The sequence below is a fragment of the Gossypium hirsutum genome, chromosome A11 (genome assembly GCF_007990345.1).
Source record: "Gossypium hirsutum isolate 1008001.06 chromosome A11, Gossypium_hirsutum_v2.1, whole genome shotgun sequence".
NCBI classification, from domain to species: domain Eukaryota; kingdom Viridiplantae; phylum Streptophyta; class Magnoliopsida; order Malvales; family Malvaceae; genus Gossypium; species Gossypium hirsutum.
In genome coordinates this window covers 16467261-16486443 of record NC_053434.1, presented here as the reverse complement: position 1 = coordinate 16486443, position 19183 = coordinate 16467261, and the positions used below count along the sequence as shown (strand labels likewise).

At 35.0% G+C, this 19183-nt stretch overlaps 5 protein-coding genes and 1 non-coding gene across 6 annotated transcripts; 2 read left to right on the top strand and 4 right to left on the bottom strand.

Moving 5' to 3' along the window:
* Positions 1–3737: 3737 nt before the first annotated feature.
* Positions 3738–9236, top strand: LOC107924202 (BTB/POZ domain-containing protein At5g48800). Its single transcript, XM_016854535.2, has 5 exons — positions 3738–4367; positions 4948–5014; positions 5362–6528; positions 6647–7183; positions 7550–9236. Exons 1-4 carry the CDS (start codon positions 4303–4305, stop codon positions 7181–7183), a joined length of 1836 nt encoding a protein of 611 aa, XP_016710024.1. The 5' UTR covers positions 3738–4302; the 3' UTR covers positions 7550–9236.
* LOC107924203 (cytochrome b5) lies at positions 9069–11357 on the bottom strand. Its single transcript, XM_016854536.2, has 3 exons — positions 10843–11357; positions 9656–9722; positions 9069–9546 (listed from the first exon to the last, which is right to left on the bottom strand). Exons 1-3 carry the CDS (start codon positions 10927–10929, stop codon positions 9293–9295), a joined length of 408 nt encoding a protein of 135 aa, XP_016710025.1. The 5' UTR covers positions 10930–11357; the 3' UTR covers positions 9069–9292.
* A 257-nt stretch (positions 11358–11614) lies between these two features.
* LOC107924534 (60S ribosomal protein L13a-4) lies at positions 11615–12627 on the top strand. Its single transcript, XM_016855028.2, has 3 exons — positions 11615–11956; positions 12060–12176; positions 12269–12627. Exons 1-3 carry the CDS (start codon positions 11685–11687, stop codon positions 12498–12500), a joined length of 621 nt encoding a protein of 206 aa, XP_016710517.1. The 5' UTR covers positions 11615–11684; the 3' UTR covers positions 12501–12627.
* On the bottom strand, positions 12446–13583 carry LOC121209776 (receptor-like protein EIX2). Its single transcript, XM_041081216.1, has one exon. The coding sequence runs from the start codon at positions 13581–13583 to the stop codon at positions 12804–12806; it is 780 nt and encodes a 259-aa protein (XP_040937150.1). The 3' UTR covers positions 12446–12803.
* Positions 13584–13833: 250 nt separating this feature from the next.
* On the bottom strand, positions 13834–15693 carry LOC107923351 (receptor-like protein EIX2). Its single transcript, XM_016853553.2, has 3 exons — positions 15509–15693; positions 15217–15388; positions 13834–15054 (listed from the first exon to the last, which is right to left on the bottom strand). Exons 1-3 carry the CDS (start codon positions 15691–15693, stop codon positions 13834–13836), a joined length of 1578 nt encoding a protein of 525 aa, XP_016709042.2.
* Positions 15694–16149: 456 nt separating this feature from the next.
* On the bottom strand, positions 16150–16231 carry TRNAS-UGA (transfer RNA serine (anticodon UGA)). The gene has a single exon. It is a non-coding gene; the product is annotated as a tRNA-Ser (tRNA).
* Positions 16232–19183: the final 2952 nt, after the last annotated feature.

Here is a 19183-nt window from a genome sequence, read left to right as displayed (position 1 = left end):
AATGCACTCACCTCCAAGAGGGGTCCACAAGGGATCACTGAGACCTATCAACCTGGTATACCTCAAAAAAGAAAATGTCAAAGTAGTACCCCATTTGACGACAACCCACATGCAAACAGCCTTATCACTATGTTCCAAATTTGTTAGTTGATGTTGCATTACAGGACATAAGACTTCTCCCCTATAAATACCTTGTAAAACGAGGAGGGATCTTATGGCATTTCTCAACAACCCTAAGCACCTATCTATTGCACCTAACTTCCCTTATCCTCATATCACTTTACTCCACTCTCAATCTCCTTCTTTTTCGGCTCTTTGCCTATTAAAGTGAACTGATCTTCTTTGCATCATGACCCTTTTCTTTTATCTCTTTCCTTGTTAATACATTGTATCAACATTAAAATATTATGTAATCAAAAGTTGTATTGATATCCAAAAGCATTTCATAAACATATTAGATGGCCTTACTTAATTGATTACCTAATGATATTTACCAAAGTCTAAGGATACTAGGATCGAGTTTCATTAAGTGATTCATCATTTATATTTCATGTTAAGAGAAAACATAGTAAAAAATAAAATTAAAATTTTATGTAATGGATACCATTATACGACGAAATCACTTAATTTTACAAAATAAATTTTAAAACGAAGTAGATGTTATCATCTACCATTCTTACATGCTTGCACATGAAAAAATTAATCAACAAAAAGAACCTAAGAAAAAAGGGTATGTAGAGCTTGTAGATAAGAAAAAAAAACTTCTTTTCATTTTGTGGATGTTGTATTTAATTAATGGCCTGAACATGTGTTTAGGTAGTGATGAAGAAAACCCTAAAAAAGTCCCTACTTTTAGCAATCAAATTTGGGGTCAAATAATTTTTTTTTAAAAAAAGGGGGTCAAATACCATCCATTTTGTCTCTCATGCAAGCTTTTCTTTTTAGTCAATTGGCAAAGGAATATTGTTCATGGTTATCCCAGTGCTAAAGGGCAATGATATCCTTTGGATTTGTGGGTGTTGATAGGTCTTAATCAATTTTTTTGGATCGGACATCTTTTTGGACCCCAATATAATTCATAGACAATCACACATTGTTTTCAATAATGTAGTGTATAATATATGATGCTTGTGGTGAAGTCCTTGTAAAAGCAGGTGGTTGGCCTTTTTGTTTCCAACTTGGAAAATGAAAACTAAAAATATTAGGACAAGTAGCTCTGTTTTAAATATATATAATAATATCTTTTTAATCTTCATATATCGCAACATTTCGAGGCAGTTAATTAACATATTCACAATTCATAAGAATAGTGTCTACTGTGATAATCATAAAAAGTTATGCAGCAATCATGGAGGTCGACTGTATTGAAAATCACTATTAAATGATAATTTTTAAGATTCACATTGGGTCAAATATTTATAACTTTTATAAAATTCAAATTCAATTACATAAATTTGTTTTCAACCTTAAATCTATTTATTATTTGTTTTCAAATACGAATTAATTAAATTATTTGTTGAATATCTAAATCTTTAAATATTAATACTTAGTAAGTATAAAAATAATTTTTAAAAGTCTATATGTTAAAAAGATTTTTAAGAAAATGTGAAAAAATTAATTAAATGTCTACATTAAATTCTCATCCAATTAAGTTCCTATTGTTAATAAAAAAATCAATTAAGTTTTTTTGTGATGGTTTTCCTCATTGATCATGTTGCCAGTTAAAAAGACTAATGGACCAATAAGAAAATGGCACATGACAACTTTTGATTTAATCTAATATTTTCTTATAAAAGTATTAAAAATAAAAAAATTATAAAAATATCTACAAGGCTTATGAAAATTATAAAAACTACTAAAAACTTTAAATATTATAAAAAAACTAATAAATCTAATAAATTTTAATAAATTAAAATTAATAGTAAATATTTAAAATTTTATAAAAACGTATAAAAATTCTTAAAAATTTATAAAAAATCATAAAAATTATTAAAAATATTAAATTGATATAAACTTATAAAAATTATAAAAAATCATAAAAAACTTGAATTGGACCGGATAAGTCGGTTGGACTAGTTAGATCGAAATCGATAAGGGTACCAATCTAGAGAAAGCAATTAGATTGGTTGCCTTGGGAGCCTCGTAGTTGAACCAATTTCTTTTAATGTTTTATTTTATTAAACTAGACTGTCCGATCAAATTGGTAAACTAGTAGTCTGATCGGCTCGACCACCGGTCTAACTATACCAAAAATACTTAATTTTGAATTTGTTTCTATTGATTTTATAAAATTTCATTACTCAACTATTAGCATATGATAGTATGAACTATTCTTACCAAGGTTTTCAAAATTGGACTGATGGTTGAAATGATTGGGACACTAGTTTATCAATTCGACTAATCATTCAATTTAATTGAATAAAATATTAAAATAAAAAGAATTAGTTTAACCGCTCGGCTCCCAAGTCAACCAATCTAATGGCTTTTTTTGGACTGTTACCCTTGTCGATTTCGGTCTAATTGGTTAAATATGACTAATTCGGTCCAATTTATGTTTTCATGATATTTTTAATAATTATTATAACTTTATATCAATTTTAAAATTTTTATGATTTTTTTAATAAGTTGTTAAGAATTTTTTTACATTTTTATAAAATTTTAAGTATTTTTTATTAACTTTATAATTTATTAAAATTTGTTAGATTTTTTTATATTTTTAATAATATTTATAAGTTTTCATTAATTTTTTTATAATTTTTACAAGTTTATATCAATTTTAATTATTTTTTAAATATTTTAAATATTAATAATATTAATATTTTTTTTTATTTTTCAATAATTTTTATGGGAAAATATTAGATTAAACTAAAAGCTGTCACATATCACCATCTGATTGGTTTGTTAGTTTTTTTAACGGTCAACATGATCATGATGAAAATCGTTAACGAAAGTGTTCAATTATTTTTTTGTAAACAATAGAGGCTTAATTGAGTGTGAATTTAAGATAAAAGCTTAATTGATTTTTTCTTTTTACATTTATTAAGGGTTTTTTTTACATATAAATTTTTTTTAAATAACAATTTTAAAAAGAAAAGTGGATATTAGCTTTAAGTATACGAATATGAATCTATTATTTGCAAAACTAAGCCGATTGAGATATTTAATATTGAAACCTTGTGTGTTGGCCTGATAATTAGGGTGTTCATTGCCCTAAATGTAGTTTGGATTCGAATCATGTTAGTCATGTTGCTAATAGAGTTTTATCTTACTCTTATAATTCACCAAAAAAAATATTTAATATTGAAATATGTATCCATTATCTAAAAAAAAAGTATTTTCAAAAAATGGTGATTCAAAAGTTAACATTTTCATTCGCTTGGAATGTATTGTCGATCTGAATACACAATATTCAAATTTGTAGAAAAACAAATTAATTATCTACAAATATCCCAATCCAATCGTAATTACAAATTTGACTCTTATAAAATACTGCTAGCCGATAAAAACTATAAATTTGGAACTCTTTATATTTGAAATGCCAAAGATTAAAACCCAGGGTTACAGTGTACTAATTAAGCAATCCTAATACAACAGAAAAGAGTGGGGTATAATGAAATTCTCATGATAAGATGGGGTGAAATTGCAAATATCCAAAATATAGTATACAAGCTAAAATAGGGGATGGGCAAAGGCAGAGAAAAGAAGAGGCATGTCAACTGTATTTTATGCTTTTGACGACAAAGAAGAAAGCAAAGTAAAACAAAAGCATGCAAAAAAAAAACATCAAGAAGATGTCCAAAGGTCACAACTCTTCCTTTCATCCCGCTTTTATCTCATCTTTGTTCATATTTTCTAACGAGAGAGAGAGGTTTTTGACTTTTTAATCCAACAAAAACAAAAATTAGTATACAAAAACACCTTTTTTATTTTGGATTTTGCTTTAAAAAAAATCATCAAAGCAACAAACCAAAGAATCAAGCAAAAACGGTAATATCAGTAGATTTGAACAATCCAAAAAACTTGTTAAGATTAATAGGGGAGGGGTGCAAAAAGATGACCCACCAAAGAGGCCCCATTGGTTTGGACAATAGCAATCTATGGTTTGAAGATCAGCAGTTTGACAAAAATGGCCAAAGTAGTTAAGCAACGAGATACAATCTACAACTGGGACTCTGTCTTTGTCTCTCTCAATTAACCCCACACTTTTCTCTTCTTCTCTTTCTCTCTCTCTGTTCTCTATTTCTCAGGGTTTTTCTTCTTTATTTTCTTTTTCTCTTCTGAGTTTACTCAGTGTCTCTGTCAATGGACAAGCAGCAGCATCACCAGCTGTCTTTGGCAAAAAGTTCCAGGCAGCGTTGCAATGAATGGTATACAAGTTTGATTATTGTTGAACTGTTATTGAGTAGTTTTATGGGTTGTTTAATGTGTTTTTTCTTTCAAAGCTTTGATCTTTTTACATAGATAGCTAGGCAGCCACCTTGTTTAACTACTGCAACTCTTCTTTTTCCTCACTTTGCTACTCTGCTACTCTTTGCTGTAGTGATGCAAAGGGACTCTTTTTTCTAAAAATCCTTTGATGTTGTAGTTTGCTTCAAGTTTCAGTCTTTTCTGAAAGAACAGGCTTTTTTGTTGCTTTTTATGTAAATGGTTTTTCTTTTTCACTTATTTTGTCTATTTTATGCTTTGAATTATTGAGAAAAAAAATTTGTATCCCAGATCATCCGTTTGATTGAAGTGTCATACTCAGCCACTCAGAATCTTTGCTCTGCTTGTTTTTATATAAAGAATTAGTATGTTATTTTATCTTCCAGCTATTTATGTTCATTCTTTTCTTTGGGGGACTATGATGATGGATTTGTATGTGTGAAAAGCTACATATGAATATTCCTAGATTATCTCTTCCTGTTTTTTTCCTGCATATTCAAAGTGGTGCTTCTGTTCTTGTAGGATCTTTCGGGATGTTAAAAGTGATATCACAATAGAAGTAAATGGAGGGACTTTTGCTCTACACAAGGTAGTTTTGGTTATTTACTGTTGAAATTTGTTCATATATTTTGATTAGATTTAAATGGACTCTATAATTGGCTAATCACTTTAATTATTCCAACAGTGCAACTAAAGCATTAGGGAAAAATGTACTTAGCCTTGAATAGACCTGAAACTTTTTTTCATGGTTGTTTCAATTGGAGACTGGTTCATATAGCTGAATATGGACTTGCTTAACTGAGTTGGGTGGGAAGATTTGGAAAACTAATATGGTTGCCATTGAAGTAAAATAGCACACTTTAGCCTGTGCAGATTAATGTTAGGACATAGGAATTAGGATATTCTCATGCTGATGATTGTTGTTGTTATATGCAGTTTCCTCTTGTTTCTCGAAGCGGGAGAATCAGGAAGCTAGTTGCAGAACATAGAGATTCCGATATCTCGAGAGTGGAGCTACTGAATTTACCTGGCGGTGCTGAGACATTCGAGTTGGCTGCCAAATTTTGTTATGGCATTAACTTTGAAATTACATCTTCAAATGTGGCTCAGCTTTGTTGTGTTTCTGATTACCTTGAAATGACTGAGGAGTTTTCGAAGGATAATCTCGGCTCGCGAGCTGAAGAGTATCTCGAAAGTATTGTTTGCAAGAACCTGGAGATGTGTGTTGAAGTTTTACAACAATGTGAAAACTTACTTCCTCTTGCAGATGAGCTGAAAATTGTTAGCCGTTGCATTGATGCAATAGCTTCAAAGGCTTGTGCCGAGCAAATAGCATCGAGCTTCTCCCGTTTAGAATACAGTAGTTCAGGGAGACTTCATATGAACAGGCAAGCCAAATGTGATGGAGACTGGTGGGTAGAAGATCTTTCTGTTATTCGTATTGATTTGTATCAAAGAGTCATGACAGCGATGAAATGTCGCGGTGTTCGTCCCGAGAGTATTGGCGCGTCGCTTGTAAATTATGCTCAGAAGGAACTGACTAAGAAATCCAGTTTGTGGAATCCTTCTGGCCACACGAAAATTGATTTGTTTTCAACTGACCATGAACGCCTCGTGGTTGAGACGATTGTCAGCCTTTTACCTGTTGAGAAACTTGCTGTTCCCATCACTTTCCTTTTTGGACTTCTTAGAAGTGCAGTGATGCTTGATTGCAGTATCGCTTGTAGGCTTGATCTAGAGCGGAGGATCGGTTCCCAGTTGGATATTGCAACTCTTGACGACCTTTTGATCCCATCTTTTCGGCATGCAGGTGACACCTTATTCGACGTTGATACAGTTCAAAGAATATTGGTAAATTTTTCTCAGCAAGATGATAGTGAAGATGATATGGATGATGCATCTGTTTTCGAATCGGATAGTCCTCATTCACCATCACAAGGTGCATTATTTAAAGTTTCAAAGTTGGTGGATAATTACCTTGCTGAAATTGCTCCTGATGCAAACCTCAAGCTTGCGAAGTTCATGGCGATTGCAGAGACTTTACCTACACATGCTCGTACTATCCATGACGGGCTATATCGAGCCATTGATATTTACCTGAAAGTATATATGCTGATATCTTCATTTTTTAACATCTCGTCTGTTTGCTTTTGTTTCAAGTTGACATGTAATAAGTTACTGAGATTATCTTGATAAACTTTCTAACAAATGCATGTTTCAGGCTCATCAGGGTTTACCGGATGCGGACAAGAAGAAGCTCTGCAAGTTGATTGATTCCCAAAAGCTCTCACAAGAAGCCGGAGCACATGCTGCACAAAACGAACGACTTCCCCTCCAATCGATAGTCCAAGTTCTTTACTTTGAGCAATTAAGGCTGAGAAATGCTTTGTGCTGCTCTTATGCCGATGATGACCGCAAGCCGGTAAATCACCAATCATGGCGGATCAGCAGCAGTGCACTCAGTGCAGCAATGTCTCCGAAAGACAACTATGCATCTTTGAGGCGAGAAAACCGGGAGCTAAAACTTGAGCTGGCTCGGATGCGGATGAGATTAAACGATCTAGAGAAAGAACACGTTTGTATGAAGAGAGATATGGCTAAGTCTAGTTCTCGTAAATTTATGAGTTCCTTCACGAAGAAGATAGGTGGACTAAGCTTATTTGGACATAGTTCTTCGAGAGGATCAAGTTCGCCCTCAAGGCAATCCTACAGAACGGATTCTAAGGTGATTGAGAGGACATGTGCAAGCACTGATTAGGTAATTAAAATGACATGCCTGTATTTGTTAAGGCCATGATTTTGGCAACCTTGTATGTTAATGCTTTTTAACCTCTTCTTTTTCCTTCTTTTGGCCACATTGTATATGATTGCGATGCTTTGAGTTACCAAGAGTCAAGAGTGGGGGCTTTGTTGTTCCAAAGTCACTGGCAAATCTAGTGGTTTTCAGCAGCTTTGTTATTTTATATCATTAAATAAACACATGGGGAAAGAAAATGAGCAAATTATCATAATCAAAGTGCAAATCAAGCTACATTGTTTAAAGATTTTGGGGCTTTATTTTTATTTTTTTACTTTTGGAGAAATCCATTGATTTACTAAGTTCAACAAGTAATAAAACCTGCAGATTCTGCAACTTTTCTTTTCCTTTCCTCATTATCGGGAGACAAGTAAAAGGAAACTTTCAAATGAAGCAACTTCCGGGCACTGTCATGTTTCCTCAAGCAAGTTCTCAAAATGGTAATATGTTTCTCACATTGATCACCTAGAGCTTGATCTTGTTCCGAAGCTTCTTTTTTATTACTGCAAACCCCATGAGCATGGCACTCTTTTTCACCTGTGGATTCGGTTTTAGATGGAGAATCTGTGTCTGACATCTGTATAAACTCTTTGTAAGTGCTCTGGTGCTTGGTTATTATATCAGCAAGGGACTCTACCTTTGAAGGTCCATTGATTCTCTCACCACAAGCTTGCTCCTGGAGCCTTGACTCTTCCAAGCCAGTGGCTTGAAATTGTTGCCAATTTGATTGGCAATAATCTTCGTGCTTTGGAGTTGTTCCAGCAGATGATTTGCTTGGTGAGCTTTGTTCGAGAAGTTGCCGCTGAACATAACTTTTGGGTGATTTCTTTTGCTGCAAGGAAGGTTGGACGGTGTATCCTTTCTCTTTTATCAGTTTATAGATTGTAAGGTTAGGAACAATGTAAAACACTCTCCCTAGTTTCAACACAGACTCCGGTCTGACCACGATCCATGGATACTCAAACACGTCCGGTCGTGTCACGCTGTGTCTGGGGTTCCTCTTCAACACTTCTGAAGCAATAATGGGTTCATAGTGAATCTCTACATACCTTCCTGGATGCACCAACTTCAACAGACCTTCCTCGGCTTCTGTGGCTCTCATATTTGGTTCTTCATTAGCCGAAAAAAAAAATTTAAGTACTTGTAAAAGCAAATGGAAAAACAAAAATGGGGAAGGAAGAGGGAATACACTGCAAGCTCTTATTTGTTATTATAGGGGCAGAATGGTGAGTAATAAAACCAAAATGGTGATGAAATCAATGAAGGGTCTTAGGAGAAATGAAAATTCTAGTTACTAAGCAACTTGACAGCTTGTTTGTTTGTACAGCATGATTGAGAATTTGAGATGAACCGATAAAGATGCGTGGTGCTCTAAGGGAATATTTTGTCGCATTCAGTGTATGGTATGGCATAAACCCTGACTGCACAACCTACTTTCCAGACCAGATATAGACGATGCCGGTTAAAAGAGGAAATTACTGCTTTTATTTTTCTCACCTAGAAAAGACTGAGACCTGGCACAAAAATTTGTCAAATTCAAATACAAATTAACCCTTGAAAGTAACTACACATTTTAATATCAAAACATGTTCAAAAAATCTCAAACTACAAATAATTTAAAGATCTAAGGTGATTGATATTTATGCTTAAGTGCATAAGCTTTTCAGGCTCTTCCATTTTCGTGAAATTTGTTCCTCATCTTGGATAGCAATTTCATGCAACATTTGGTTAAATTTTGGATACTTTTAGACGTCCACAACTAGTACCTAACCTGGATTTAGCTTATAAATCAATGGACTAAACTGAAGAACAGAACATTACTGCTTTCAAAGAGAGATTTTGAAAATTACCAAACCAGAAAGAAAGGGTAGTTTTACTGGGTACATGCCATAGAGGACGAGTTTAGATATTACATTGAAAATGGGGCACCGGGAACTGGTCAATAAACAGAACGAGTAAATATAGTATTTCGAACCATCCCTCAATATGTAACAGTTCCAAACAAACGTTTAAACTAACATAATAATAATATTGAGAAGTTTTTTCCATTCTGGGTTGTGGTCTTGATACTTAAGCAGGTGATTTGGTATAGAATCGGACTCCAAAGGCCAATCCCAAGATCAGCAGGGGAACGAGGAATTGGAGAAGCTTTATAATGAAGTCCGAGGTCTTGTCCTGCTCATAGTGAGGCTGCTTGGGAGGGGTGTACTTGGTCTTAGTTGGGATAGTTGATGTATCGACATCGCCCACGTAAAATTCATCCATCATTGCCCGAGCACTGCTACTATGACCAACATCCTCAAAATCATCACTTGCATCTTTCCCTGCCAGGCCAAACATTAAACCGATGTTATTTCCACTTTTCTCCATCTTCTACTGTAATTCCCACATTGGATTATACGAAATAAGTAGAAAATTTGTGAGATTTGTAACCTGTTGCAGACAACAGGACCTCATCACCACCAGGATGATCCTCCAAGAATTTCGTCACATCATATACCTGTTCAAACATAAGGAATTTTTGGGATATCAAAATGGAGCCAAATCAAAAGAAATAAATAGTTAGCTCTAGAGTAGGATTCAGCAATCAAATCAATGGTTAGATTGATAGCTAAAACTGTATACTGCTTCACGTTACTGCCAAGTTCAAACAGGCTTCAACTCCATACCCTCTTGTAACTCGAGAAATCCAAACTAATGCTCATGGCGTTTTCTGCTGGCTTCTTTTTAAACTGATGATAATATTACTGATTTCTAAATCTCTATGAAAATACAGTGAATATGATACCAAATACATATAACAGCTCATCTCTCTTGATGAAACTTATAACAAGCTACCGATACATTATCACAACAACCCACCACCAAATGGTACCGTGTTTGCAAGAAAGACTCCTATGTGAGTTGCAAGAGGTCTTGGGCTCACATCCAGCCAGACACACCTTTGAAGAAAATACTGGTATTGTGCTCAGCCTGGGACCGGACAAATGGTGATGGGTTGTAGCATACATTATGCAAAGTCCATCATGCAGAACTCATCAGAAATAGTTGATTTTTTTTTTGGGGGGGGACACTAAATCTAATAGCAATGAAGCAGAATATGAATGGTTACACAATCAATCCAGATTAAACTAATGATTAAAAAATCCAAGGAACTGAGAAGCAGAGGGCCTATACTTGCATGCAGCTTTAGCAATTACAAGGATCAAAAAGATCATAAGTAAAGATCTAACCAAAAGATTGGTTTTGACTTTTGATCCTCAAGTTGATTTATATTGAATCTGAGTTATCAGTCCAGGAATAACAAGGACACTGAAGATTTGTTTAAGATTCAGTTACATTTTCAAAGAGAGATCCATCCACTGGGATTCAAAATTTTTCTCACGATCAGAATCAAAATTAACAAAAATCAAACAGACAAGGGAGAAAAAAAAAGAGGCAATAGGGTTCCCTAAATCCAAGAACACTCAAACAAAACATGCAACTTCAGAAATGAATTAAAACACCCAACTTTGGCAAAAAAAAAGGAAAAAACAAAAGAAACCAATTTTTACCAAAAAAACATAAAGGCAACCCCAGCGTGGATCATCCAAGAAATTTTTACCAACAAAAAGATGTACCTTTCCCTCAATGATAAGCCAACAGCCTTTGGCATTGTTGTGTTGAGAAACCTCAGCCAAAGTATAGACCTTTCCTTCTCCACCCATAATTTTTTTTTTTGCTTGTTTAAGGAAGAAGAAGAGCAGAGAGTTGCTGATCAAACTAAACTCTAGTGGCGTTGTGTTTTGTTGAATAATACAGGAAACTTCAAAAACAAAGCAAAGCTAAGATAAACTGAGTGAGAGAGTTTAATTGGGTGGTGAGGTCAATCCAAAATAAATTGATTGGCCGTGGGATCGGTGAGGAGGAGCTGGGGACAGGGTTTTATTGTATTGTATCCAAATTCAGCACCAAAAAACCAAACACTGAGCCACCTCACCAAGCCCAAGTTTTAAAACATTTACTTTGACTTTTTGGGGGAAGTTCGCAATTTTGATCCCATTTCTCTTTCATTTATGGTATTATTTTTCTTTGGTGGATTGAGACATTTTTGTTATCTTGTTTTTATATTTTTATGAGTAAGAAAAAGATATTTTTCTTTTAAGGAATAAATATAAAAAGATGAAATTGATGCGGATTGAATCTTACAGGTGTGTTATTTCAAGTATTTGGATCTGTAAAGGGTTTTTAAGTCTTTATACCACAGGAAAAATCCATTATTTTGTCGTTCATTTTCTTTTCTTCCTTTCAGCCCACAACTCAAAGCCCAAAAACAAGACCATGAGAAAGAAGTCCATCACTCTTGTCTTACCACATGACCCCCTAAAAACCCTACCCTAGTTAGGAATCGCTATATTTCTTCTTCATGTAGCGGCCGGTCCTTCATTGAAAGAAAGGGAAACTCCAATAAGGTAAAAGAACAATGGTGTCGGGATCAGGGGTATGCGCAAAGAGAGTGGTGGTGGATGCCCGCCACCACATGTTGGGACGGTTGGCTTCAATCGTGGCGAAGGAGTTGCTCAACGGCCAGAAACTTGTCGTTGTCAGATGCGAGGAAATCTGCATGTCGGGCGGACTCGTCCGTCAGAAGATGAAGTACATGAGGTTCCTCCGCAAACGCATGAACACCAAGCCTTCTCATGGTCCTATCCATTTCCGTGCCCCCGCGAAGATCTTCTGGCGCACCGTTCGCGGGTCAGTTCCGCCTCTTTACCCTTAACCTATTCCACCCCATTCGCAAAATGGGTTTTCCTAGATTCACTCAGTTTAAACACTAGATTCATGCCATTTTTTGCAGAATGATACCACATAAGACTAAGCGTGGAGCGGCCGCCCTTGCTCGTTTGAAAGCTTATGAGGGTGTTCCTTCCCCGTATGATAAGGTTAAAAGGATGGTCATCCCTGATGCTCTTAAGTAAGTTCCACTACTGTTTCCCACTTTTTCATTGTAATTTAATCCTCTGATATCTTCTAAGTATTTTCTGCCATATTTGAAAATGTGATTAGGGTCTTGAGGCTTCTAAAGGGTCACAAGTACTGCCTGTTGGGTCGCTTGTCATCCGAAGTTGGATGGAACCATTACGATACCATAAGGGAACTTGAGAAGAAGAGGAAGGAGAGGGCTCAAGTTACATATGAGAGGAAGAAGGAGCTGAATAAGCTTAGGGTGAAGGCTGAGAAGGCTTCTGAAGCGAAACTTGGTTCTCAACTTGACATCCTTGTGCCTGTTAAGTACTGAATTTTCTAGTGACTAGCTTGTTTTTCTTACAATTTTGTTATTTGAATGGATTAGATTTCATTGTTGTATTCTATTCGAGGTGTTGGTAGTTGCAACATTGTTGGTTAATTGATACGTTGTTAGAAAACCACTGCATTGACTATCACTTTTTGGTTGTTGAATATCTGGTCATTAATTTGATCAAATCCCATCATTTTTATGTCATTTCTAGGCAAAACCCAAAGCAAATGTAATAGTGTCCTACAAAATAGTATAACCAATTCCAAAGCTATACACCATGAATGTAAAACTTGCTTCTTACCCTTAACTTGTCAGTCTCCTCTTCACTTTTGCGGCAATCAGTGCCATTGTCAAGCTGAGCCAGTCCACCATATTATCAAAAAATTGGAAACTGGCAGGATTTCCAGGCCAGTTGAGCAGTAAGGTCCAGCAAAGTCCCCAAAAGCCTAGAGTGAAACCGATAATTGAACTTACGTAAAATCCGGAGCCTTTGTACCATTTGTACCATTTGTACCATTTCTCGTCATCTAGATTGCTGTGTTCAACACCTCCGTCTTGCTGTTTCTCGTCTTCAGGGCATATGGCATTGAATGGAAGTCCATTTCCCATATATGATTCAACAAGAAAGCTTTGGAGTTGAGTGCTCAATGGGATTTTTCCAGGAAGGTTGTTATTTGATAGATTCAAGCAACTCAGGAAGGAACAATCAGCCAAGCTCAATGGGATTTCACCAGAAAGTCTATTTGTGGACAAATCAAGAGATTCCAGTGCTCTCAATTGGCCAACTTCCTTAGGGATGATACCACTCAACAAGTTCCTTGACAGGTTTAAGGTAACCAACTCCACAAGACTTGTTAATTCTCCAGGAATTTCTCCACTCAAGTTATTGCTTGATAGATCGATGACCTTAAGTAATCCAAGAGTTTTCCCGTATTCTTGCTCCACCCCTTTCCAAACAACTGATGCATAATCAGTGTAAGTTGCAGCAGAATGGTCACTGGTGCCACCATTACTGTCCCAAATGGAGTTGGAATATAAAATTGTGTACTTTACGGTTGCATTTGAACTCCCTTTCTTGGTCATTGCAGTCAAATTTTGTAAACAAGTTGGAATTGTGCTTGATAAATGGTTGAGAGAAAGATTCAATAACTGCAGATGGTTCAATTTACAAAGTGTTGTTGGTATGTTACCAAAGAATTCATTTGATCTTAGACGCAAAACAATCTAGCTCAACAAGTTTTCCCCCATCCATGCCAGGATATTTCCAGAAAATCGATTTTCACCGAGGTCTAATAGCTTCAAACTCCTGCAATTTGTCAAAGATGGAGGTAGTTCACTGGAAAAAACTGTTGTTACTCAACCGTAATGTTTGAAGTTTGTGCAGCGATCCAAAAGGGCTTGGTATTACGCCGGATAAACTATTGCTTTCCAAGTTGAGAACGACCAGTTGTTTGAAATTCATCCAGCAATCAGGAAGGTTGCCTGATAGCTGATTGTCTGAAAGATAGACATGATTGAGATTGTAATTAATCAATGAGCATAAGGTTGACAGGGTTCCTGAAAACATGTTCTTTGAAAGATTCAGTACTATTGTGTCGAAAAGAAATCTTGGGATAGAGCCATGAAACTTGTTCGAGATTAAAGACACCGAAGGAAAGGAATTGAATCTTAAATGAAGATCTGGAAATTTCCCACTTAGATTGTTGAAGGAAAGATTTAAGAACAGCAAGTTGGAAGGTAGTCTCCAGAACCAGTTGGGAATGTTGTCTGAAATCTCTGAATTGGGGATATCGAGGTGGGAGAAGTTCCTTTGTGTTTGAAGCCAAACTGGGAATGATGGACCTAACTTACAACATCTCAAATTAATAGTATTCAGTTGAAAAGGAGGAATCCAACCGGAACTGAAGTTCAAAGATAGTGAGTTGAAGGATAAAGTGAGGAACTTCAATTTGGATAGCTTCAAAAAGTGGATTTCAGAAATGAAACCATTGAAAGAATTTGATGAAACATCTAAAACCTTGGGACCGGACATTAGTCCAATACTTTGAGGCAATGATCCTGTGAGTTTATTTCTTGACAGATTCAAGACAGCAAGGGACGACAAGTTCCCAACATTATCCGGCAATACTCCATCCAACTTGTTATCGTCAAGATACAGTTCCTTCAATGATGAAAATCTTGTAATAATTTCAGGTAGTGACCCTTTGATTTGGTTTACACTCAAATCCAAAACCTGCAAGGAATCCTTGACACAACCACTCGGTTTCTCAAGAATTACAGGAAGGGGTTCATTTATATAGTTCCCATTCAACAATAAAGTTCTTAATTTGCAGAGATTCCCCAATGAAGAACCCATGTGAGCAAAAGAAATTGGAATTGTACCATTCAAATGGTTCTTGGAAAGATGAAGAGCAATCAACTTATTACTCATATTGAGCAACAAAGGAAATGTTGAAGAATGAACAATACTGTCAATAAGCTGAAGAACTGCAAGAGACTTGGAAGAGTTAATATGAGACAGAGATGAAGGATCAACCACAGGGAATTCGCAATCCTACAAATATAAGCTTGATAAAGAAGGATGGGCTTTAATCGAGTAAAGCCAGTTGACGGGCATGGTTAAATTAGTTCGACTCAGTTTGAAGGTTCTTAGAGAAGAAAGACCAGAATGCCATTCGAGATTATCAGAAATCATATCACCATTGTTGTTGCTTACATCAAGAGAAAGCAATCTTGAGAGATTCCCCAGCCAGTAAGGAAAAATTCCACTTATACTATTACCTGATAGGTTAAGGTACACCAACTCTTTGAGTGAACCAACGAAGCCTGGAATTTTCGTATACTGGTTCCGGCTAAGATCCAAGTGACTCAAGTCGAGCAACGAAGAGCTTATTACACCGTCCATGGGAATCCAAGTAAAGTCATCATGGTCGGCATACGAGAACACGGGATGAAGATCAAGCCGAATGATGTGACCGGCTCGATTGTCACGCTAAACACCTCTCCACCTGCAGCAATCTTTTTCAATTGCCCACGAAGCAAGGTTTCCATAGTCAATAAGTCCTTCCTTGAACTTAAGAAGAGCTTGCTTCTCATGCTCTGAGCATCTTCCATTTGAACCTCCAGAAACAGCTAAAATGTACATGAGCACCAACATGTTCAGAGTTTGAACTGTTCTGTTGTTCTCCTTCATGAAGACGATCATAATTTGGTAACTAATCAATACTGCTAAATGTAAAGCTCCAACTGAATTAAATTTCGGGTTCATATTATTTTATCCTAGTGATTACGTATGAATGCAGGACTTTTAACAGATTAGGTAAAAGAAACTTGGCCAACTTTATAAATTATATCAAGTTTATTATGAGTCACCATTCAGCCTTATATGCCTTTAAATATGTCAGAAATGGATTTTTTTTTTTATAATCATAGGTGTTATAATTTATTTAGTAATACTAATTCATAGTTTTTGACTTGTTCTCCGGTCTTACCAGTGAAGGAATGGATCTTAACTTATCCTGACGATTAATTTTACTTTTGCATGTGTAAATCTTCTTATATTTAAGAAAAAAATAGTGCAAATATCAAAGGTCGATAAGATTTTATATATTAAAATAGTAGAAAATGGCGGGAAAAAAAATAAAAAGTCCGTCGACAGCAGGGTTCGAACCTGCGCGGGCAATGCCCAACAGATTTCAAGTCTGTCTCCTTAACCACTCGGACATATCGACTGGATGGTAGGTTTTCCAAAATTAAGTTTTTACACAGAAAATAAGAATAATAACCCTAATAGACGTTATATGGAAACTACATTAAAGGGAAGTCGATCGAATTACGGTATGGCGGTCCACTGTTGGACACGTGTCAATAAATAATCAAAGTCAACTTGGAACAGTTAAATCACTATGTTCTTGGAGATGAAAGGTTGGCATGTATTGAACTTTGAAGCCCAAAAGTGTGAATCACATCTGCTTATAGTCTCTAGCCCTTAATTACTTAATTAATTGATAAATTAAATGTCAATAACAATTATGACCACATATGTAATTGCCGTTGCTTGCTTAAATACGTAATTTCAGTTTTTTCACACATTATTTATTTACTTATTCATGTATGGCTTTAAATCCTAAATTGCAATGAAAAATATATTCTATCAACGTGTAGAGAAAACAAATTAAAGTTTTATAATACTCTTTTTAGGTTTACTTAGTTATTATTACCAAACTATGGTCCATACTCTATACCTCCCAATCCCTGACAGGGGTATAAATGAAATGAAATAAAATTGTCAATGATTTTTTGGTTTAAACCTCGTGTGTCAAATTTAAATGATTTTTTTTATCTAAATTCATTTTGATAAATTCTCTTTTTACATGGTAAATCAATCACAATAACCAACAATGATAATAAACATTAAGACTATGAGAAGGATATGCGAGCTTTTGACGTACATTTCGCTTATCTCTTTGTTTCTCTCTTTAGTATTTGATTGTGGTCATCGTTGTTAGAGTTGTGACTCAAATTTTTATTAAAATAAAATACAAGTGGCAAGATAGGGGGATCCACGATAAGAATCCGTATAAAATTTTACTTCCTCTATTTGATATTGATTTGAATAAGATGTTTCAACATTACTACATTACTTCTATTAGATGTTGATTAGAATTAAATTTTCTAAACCTATAAATAGACGTAGTCTATACTCCTTGTATTTATTTGAATTTGACATAGTAAATTTGTGTATCCTTAAAAGGTTTTCACTTAAAATCTGTGTATTATATTTTCCTTTCTTTTCTTTGCGATATATTGTCATTATCAACATTCTATTTTAACAATTGTTATGAATAATTTTAACTTGGACAAGCATAGATTGGATGTCTTTGAAGGTTGGAAAAAGTTTCCATTTGACCCTCGACATCCTTAAAATTATATTTATACATTCTTTCTCCTTGTTGATGAGGTTGCAAGTCTTAATTTGTTGTTCCTTGAGAATAAGCAAAATGTGTTGAAGAATAAGAATTTTTACATGTAATTTTGAGTAAACCTTTAAGCTTTTGCAAATAATGAAACAACTCTCTTCACAATTTTAGACCAAAGCTACACCTCCAAACATGTTCCCAACATTTCTTTTAAGGGGGCATAGACTCCAATCCACTTCTTCCCCATTAGTTGCCTTAACTCCACTTGGTATGATGTCCCCATCCTTTTCCACTAATTTTTTTGTTGTACAAAAAGAGAGTTTATCTTTTTGCTAGAACTCTATTAAAATCTCTAATTTCAATCCATTCTCTCGACACTACTTTTGCAAATGACATTAGTAGGTCCCAAACTTCTTGTCTCTCCAAGATACTAGGACAACCATAAATACAAGTAAACTAAAGAGCTTTTGAATGCTTTTTAATATATAGAAAAAGTTGATTTTATTAATAAATTCCACCTTACACATGATAGACTTCGTTCAACAAAACATAGTACTTTCTCTCTTTCCAATACAACCAAACTCAATAAGATCATCATAATCCCAATTGAAGGATTACTTCCTACACTCATCGGCCTTCATTTTTGTTTCCATTAAAAAACAACATCTAACATTAAATCTATGGGTCAATTGATGACATTGAAAGGATGTTAGGGGCCAACTCAATCCCCTAACATTCCAACTTAAGACAATTATTGATGGTTGGGTGGTTGTTGAGGGATAACCTACCTAAACCCAACCATTCTTGTGGAGTGTGCCTTGTATTTACAAGCCAACGTTGTGATAAGGAATATCTGACGTCGCAACAAGACGACCACGATGTCTCAACCAGAAGATTGGCCATATCCTATTGATGCGAAGAACGACGTCCCGACTAAGAGCAGGGGATGTTGCGACGTGGCAATGTGTTCTCCAATTCAACCAGGTTTTCTTCTCCTAGTTAAACTCTGCTATTGTTTCCCAGTTAAACTCTGATTATTCTAGGTTATTTTAGTCACATGTAGTTACGAATTTAGCCTATAAAAGGGGTTGTTGTAACCTAAAATAATAATCTTCATCATCTTTGAGACTTAGAGAGTTTTGTGAGTTTTGGAGGATTTCAGGTTTTAGCCAAAATGCTTTGTTCTTTTGGAATTTAGGGTTGTTTGTTGAGATTATCTCCATATTTGTATTCTTTTGGTTTTTGCTCATTTAGTGAAGTCTCTTTTGTTCGTGGTTTTTTATATTTGTTCTTTGGAGGAATTTTTCCACTTAAATATTTGTATGTTTGATCTTCTCTACTTTTACTTTAATTTTCTCATTGAATAAACAAGTTAATCCTCAACAAACTGGTATTAGAGCCTAGTTCAGCTTCCGCAAATCCACACGTTCAAATATGAAAATGAGGTTCGATATTGAGAGGTTCAACAACCACACAAATTTTAATTTATGGCAAGTTCGGATGACAAAAATTCTAGTTTAGAACAACTTGAAAAAGGTCGTTACCAGGAAAAAAACTGAAAATCTAAATCAGTCAGAATATGATAAGTTTGTTGAGAATGCTCTGTTTACAATTCAGTTGTGCCTCAAAAATGATATGTTGCAAGAGGTACTTTTTGAGAAAACAAAAACAAGCTTATGGAGAAAGTTAGAATCCTTATATATGACAAAGTCTTTAACTAATTGTTTGGTGTTGAAGCAATAGATGTACACATTCCGTATGAAA